We start from the raw sequence: 6,586 nt of genomic DNA, 5'->3' as shown, positions 1-6,586 counted from the left end.
TTGGATGGCCGTTGACATCTATTACTTGACGTCGTATAATACTTATATGATAAGTTTTTTGAGATTGGCCAAACATTAAGTTGACTAAAACAATGCATGTACATAAAAGTTTATTAAGTAACTCATATCAAATATTTGAAACAATGAACAGCAAAATTCATTGCTTTTTCATATTCAAAAATATTGAAGCTTATTAACTTTTCGTACCAAAAAGATTTCATAGCGAAAATCAAAAAAAAAGTTTAGGGTTGGCAGTAAAAAAATAGGGTAGGTCTGGTTACACCAGACATGTTTTTTATTTTGGCCATATTTCTATTTGAAAGACCCTGTTCGGAAACTGTCAATAATTGTATTATCTTATATCTAACCACAGGGACCAAGCACAGTGTTGGGATAGTGTAAAAAAAGTAATTCTAGAAAAAAATATATACTGTATATATATTTTGCTAGGACAGACACCTGTTCTCACTTGATTTTCTACTAGTAAAAATGCAATTTTAGACAATGTCATTGTACAAACCCGCAATTAATCGGTAAAATAATTTCAAATAAACAACTTACAGATGAAATTGCTTTTTGTTTTATAAATATATGTCCTACAGAAATATCTTCAAATAAGTCGATTTTGATAATGATAATGTCTGCTTGTTCAAATTAGAGCCTCGAACATATTCTTATACAAAGATATGGAACTAATTTATATCTGTGTCTACAAGAACAGCTAAACAGTGTTAAAATATCCAGAGACATAAAATGTTATTTATGTCTCTGAAATATCCGAGTACCATTTCACTTTAAAAATTATGAATACTTTTCAACTTACAACACCACTAAAACAAATAAATCAATACTTCATTGAATAAATGAGAATTCAATCATATTTTCTGCAAATACTTTCTTACCTTAACTTTAGGAAAGGACGATTTTTACGTTTCATATTTGTTATAATTTACGGATCATTTGTTTACAAATGGTGGAATTATTGCAAAGGGAAATAAGCATGTAAAGACATTTTGGTTTCCATCTCCAAGCTAATTTAAATAAACAGTGCGAGGAACCAGTCTTGTTTACTGCTGGAAAAATGGGTTCTTGTTTGGCAATATGTTTTAAAGGTGGAGGAGACTTAGACCAGCCGTCAATGGTAACATATTTATTTATTTAATGAAAACAAAATCTGTTCCCAAATGGACGAGACAATAAACCTGTTGATCAAATCTTTATTTCAGTATAGACATTGAACATCCCTATATTATTGACTTGAAAGCTGTAATAATGTTTTTAACTATTCATTGAGTGTTTTTCTAAAGTAATAAATTCAAATTATAGTTAAAAACACATGTACACTATATCTACAACATAGTGATACTGTGTCACAGTGTCTAGTTGTAAAGCAAAATTTTACAGTACAGTATACAGACTTGAGGTGTACTACAAAATCTCCAAAAAATGAAAAAGAACACTTTACATGTGGGCATTCTTACATATATTACCATTATAATTACATGCTGTTTTAGCTATATTGTTAACAGGTTAATAGCTTACTGAATCCTTACAGGACTGGTTAAACACAAGATCTCAAAGGAATTGTTTTATAAATACTATTTAAGTGTTTTAAACATTTAGTATATATTATATCTAAATGAACAGTATATATAAGTAGGCTGACAGTAGTTGAAGCTTATTATGAATGACATCACTTCACTGTACACATGCTACAACCAAACAAGCAATAATCCACACTGGAACATACGATACATAGTACATCCCAGATCCACACAACAATTCTAAAACTGCATAAACTATCTTTTTGAATAAATAGTATTGTAGAACTTACATGATTTTTTTTTAATAGAAATGGCTTGTGTGTGTTGTTATGTTTGCTTGCCCTTCCCACCGGAATAATTACGGTATTTGCGAGCATAAACATTTGTCTCATGCTGTATGGTGTTTTTATGACAGGAACTACGCCGGCAGCAGCAGGCTGAGGCAGCTGAGCGGCGTCAGAGGGAGCTTGAGGGCAGAGGGGTAAAGGATCCCGAGGCTTTAAAACGAAAACAGAAAAGACAGGAAGAAATGGAGAAAGCACAACTTACTCAAGGAAACAAAGATTCTAACCTGAAGGTTAAACTTGAAAATAAAATCAGAACCTTTCTATCATCAATAATCAATTTTTCACTTCCAAGAATTTTTTTTCAAATAAATTTTTTCGCTCTAATGCCATAATGGTGACATTTCTGCTAATTAAGTGTAACTGACTTGTCTTGCTACTATAGTACCCTGGATAAGGAATTTTAATTTATCTTTCCATAATTACCTACAGAATTTTTTTATATCAAATTGTTCAGACTCCAAATTTAAGGACTGCCCATTAAATCTGTTTTGGGATATCATGATAAAATTGAAAGTTTTAGTCTGCCAACAAAATAGAGCCTGGTCACTGCAGTGATGTGCATGCTGGCCTGGCTGTATACTGTTAACAAAGGCTGATCAATTTTCATTCTGCCTGGGTAAGGGTAAAGTTTTTTTGATGTGTCACATGTAGTGTAACAATTTTAATAAAAGCATAGTTGTGATGAATGTGAGTCACTAATTTTGATCACTGTTAATGTCATGACGTGTATAATGTCATTTATCTCTTACTTTTTTCTTTCTCATTTCAGTGGCAGGTGTCATGAAAAGAAGTGTTGTAATGCAATCCCCATGCCAACTACAAGAAGCTTTTATTTAGCTTGTTTTTTTTTTATCCATAATGTGTTTTTAAATGTTGGTTATATTTATTATCTTTATGATTATATTTTATAAGCCACTAGCATTCAATAGGACAAAAATCACCAATGTATCCTTGGGACTTTAGCAAGAAACTGAGCATCATCATACTCTCATATACTAAGTCTTGTTCATTCATAGCTGATAACAAAGGTTATTATACAAGCCTTTAATAATATTATATAAGATAGATAGTAAGTCTTGATAAAACCTCTAAATTCCAATTGGAATTATTTCATTTCATGATTAAATGATGTCAAATATTATGCCTTTAAAGAATTTTCTTCTGGCTGCATAAAGTGGCCAGTTTATCTATCTGTTTCTCCTATACAGCTACGTATTTTTAGTCATAACTCTTTTTATCTATTTGACTAGTAAAATTGTTATCTTAGAAATTTGTATTTACGTATCTTTCATGGGCTTCTTTTTTCTGGATAGATTTGAGCTCAAAATGTTAGTTATTCTACCTTTTCTCAGAGAATGTCAGTAATATTCATTTAACTGATATCTTAAGTATTAAAAAGTAGGTCAAGGTCAATAACACAATGTCATAGAGGTAAACAGATTTTTATCCTTCTTTTATTCTCATAGAGTTCTTCATAATCTTGAGAGATTCTAAAAAGAAATGGTACATGTATAAATTTTGTACCTTCTACCCTTGCATAGGTTTTGAGGTAGATGGTAGCTTAGAATTGGGACTGTTTTACCTACATTTACACATTATTTTGCAATATTTATTTTATGCTGTGTTATATTTGGGACTTTGGGCGCATCCGCTGGTGTTACTGATACATTTGTGTTTGTCTTGTTTAATTCTTCGTTTCTTTACATGTATAATAATTATGATGACTTAACATTTTATATTTTGATATTGTGACTATGAACCTACCTCTACAATACTTTTATCTGTTGAGGTTGTTTAAATTGGCACTACATGTGCTTTTATACCAGAAGTGCTTTATCTTAATTGAAAATTGCATAATATTAAAGTTATTTTTGTGTATTATACAGAATAAGTATGTAACAAGAAATCGACTCAATTTCCTCAATCTAATTAGAATAACTTTAGTGTAAATACCTTTTTGCTGCTGTTAGAATTTGCCTAATGTGAGTAATTGGAAGTGCATATGCCATCACTGCCTTGTATTATTTTTTGACAACTTTTTCTAATTTAATATGACAGTTTTTAAGTTATTTCTGGTCTAATTTTAGACATAAAAAGTTGATAAGTATCCCAAATTTCCATCAAAATAAAAATACTGGATTTTTTAAGAGACTGACAATATTTACTGTTCGGAATGAAAATTGGTGAAAATATGATTTTTTTTATGATTTCTTTATAAGAGCATAGACAATACATACTGTATAGTATACAAACAGATATATGTTTAAGAATGTAAAACTTATAAGTACATAAGAACTTCAATTTTTAACTTTTAGGAAAAATTCACCTTCTAATATTGTATGCCCAATCAATATCTCTTATGTACTTTTTTTTTGGCCCAGTCTATTATCCGATTGAATGAGATTGGTGTTTATGTATCATCAAAGATTCAAACCAATTACAGTGAAGTTTATACAGTCAAAACGTTAATTAATTAAACCTATTCTGAGGTGAGGTATATTCAAACTAATTATAAGTTTTGTCTAGTGTTTTATCATTGTAAGCATGTTCGATCTTTCTTATCAACAGTAACTAAGTGTGTGTGTTAATGTATTATGTATTTATTGTGTATATGTTTAATCAGAGACTTATATTACAGATAAATCTGTGGTTTTATGAATGAAAATCAATATATTAGAATAAGTTAACTAAAACACTTTGAAGAAAGATTGTATGTATCTCCAGTCTGAGTTGTCTCGAATAAAAAGCAGCTGCTTATTGACATATAATAGAAAATATCCTCTTTTGCAGACTCTTTATCTATTAAAAGAGTGAGCTATTGTGATTTATCAACGTCAGTGTCTGCCTGTAAACCGTTTTATTTAATCATCATCAATATTATATGAGCCGCGTCACGACAAAACCAACATAAGCATGGATCCAGACCAGCCTGCACATCCGCGCAGTCTGATCAGGATCCATGCTGTTTGCTATCAGATTCTCTACTTGTAATAGGGTTGGTAAGCGAACAGCATGGATCCTGATCAGACTGCGGGGATGCGCAGGCTGGTCTGGATCCATGCTGATCCCAAACCCATTATGTTGGTTTTGACGTGACGCGGCTCATATATAGATTATAATAAACACTCTTCAAACATCTTCTTGTCATAAACATTGTACCTGTGTCAAAACATTTTGATCAAATTGTTCTATATTTTAAATAATTTATCCTTAGTGTACGAGTTGCTGTATAAATGTATACATTAACATCTTGCCATCTTCCTACATGTGATAAGTTTTTAACAAGTTGATTCTTATCTGTCATTCTATTCTGTTCAAATAGCTTTGATTTATGTTCAAATATCTTATATAGACTTCAGAATTCTGTTCTTGAACATGTTGCTCCTCCAGCTTTGATAAACTTTCATAAAAATAATAGTCCCATTAGTCTGATAGGTAGAATATATTGCCTCAAGCAGGCTTATAATTAATTAATATACTCATATATAGCAACATACAATGTATTAATATAAAAGTTCACCATCTCTTAACTTGCTGAATGTCTAAATAAACTTTTTCATCTTAAATTTTTGGAACTTTTCTTTAACAAATTCTGGCAATATCAGGATGAAGGTTTTAAGTCGGTCAGCCAACAGTGTGAGTCCCAGTCAGACTGCATGGATGTGCAGGCTGGCCTGATCTAATATTGCTGATAAGGCCAATCACTTTAATTCCTCGCCTCAGGTGATCATTATTATAATGATGATGACACTATTAACTTATACATTAAAAGGGCAATTAACATTGGTTGTGATGTAATCTTTATATATTCTATAATGAAATTTATCTTTATATTAACAACTGTATATTTCCTATTAAAATGCCTTTTTATGTTCTTGTGTATAGAAGTGTAATGTTTCACTTTTATGTAGTTTTAATAAGTTATCTTTGAGTTCATTTTACCAAATTATTTGCTTCATATATAGGTATTAAAAAAATGAACCAAAAGAACATGTCAATCACTGATATGAGTTTAAATTGTATAATAAGGAAGTTTTGTTGTGGAAATATATTTATATTATGTATTTGTTATCATGAAGATATTTATTTATCACTGAATCATTAGAGGAATGTACTATTGCATACACAATCTGCATCAAAGTTTGGTTGAAACAATATTTTATTTCAGCAAATATATATATATACACAATATATTACAATAAAATGCAAAAAGGATTGAGTAGAAAGCTAGAAGCTTTTTTAGAAACTCTCTCCTACATCAAAGTTTGTTCTGTTACCATCTTTCTTAGCCCAAAACATATGTATTTATTTAGATGAACAACCAAACTGATAATCTAACAAATAAAATAGTGATCTTTATACACAGACTCATTATGCTGCAACAAAATTGATAGTTAGGTTCAATTAGGTATCAAACAGTTGTATTTGATCCTGGAGTAATGTATTTTCACACAACATTTATACACTGTAGATGATTAAATTCCCAGAATGTTAGCAATTATTTTTGAAAGGCCTATATCTTAAATATACAACTGGGCAGCCTCTATAGGCTCAGCTCAGTATTTTTTTATTTGATAATAAAACTTCCAACAGATCTTAACAAAGTTAAAACGTTATTAACAAGTACATTACTCATCAGGGTTATCTATGACCATATATTTATCTTCAGCAAGGGAAACTACACATGTATAAATT

At 30.4% G+C, this 6,586-nt stretch overlaps 1 protein-coding gene across 1 annotated transcript; it reads left to right on the top strand.

Moving 5' to 3' along the window:
• Positions 1-994: 994 nt before the first annotated feature.
• LOC132740967 (small VCP/p97-interacting protein-like) lies at positions 995-6,030 on the top strand. The gene is made up of 3 exons (XM_060729025.1): positions 995-1,141; positions 1,960-2,121; positions 2,661-6,030. Exons 1-3 carry the CDS (start codon positions 1,082-1,084, stop codon positions 2,673-2,675), a joined length of 237 nt encoding a protein of 78 aa, XP_060585008.1. The 5' UTR covers positions 995-1,081; the 3' UTR covers positions 2,676-6,030.
• Positions 6,031-6,586: the final 556 nt, after the last annotated feature.

Source organism: Ruditapes philippinarum, unplaced genomic scaffold, assembly GCF_026571515.1.
Source record: "Ruditapes philippinarum isolate M1 unplaced genomic scaffold, ASM2657151v2 ctg411_1_1_1_1, whole genome shotgun sequence".
In the NCBI taxonomy this organism is placed as follows: domain Eukaryota; kingdom Metazoa; phylum Mollusca; class Bivalvia; order Venerida; family Veneridae; genus Ruditapes; species Ruditapes philippinarum.
The sequence above is the reverse complement of the archived record's forward strand: the minus strand, read 5'-3'. Positions and strand labels throughout refer to the sequence as shown.

Bases quoted from the DNA above. Each gene is read 5' to 3' on its own strand.
- LOC132740967 (XM_060729025.1), top strand. From the start codon at position 1,082: ATGGGTTCTTGTTTGGCAATATGTTTTAAAGGTGGAGGAGACTTAGAC. The intron at 1,142-1,959 runs GTAACATATTTA...TTTTTATGACAG, and splicing joins ACTTAGACCAGCCGTCAATG to GAACTACGCCGGCAGCAGCA.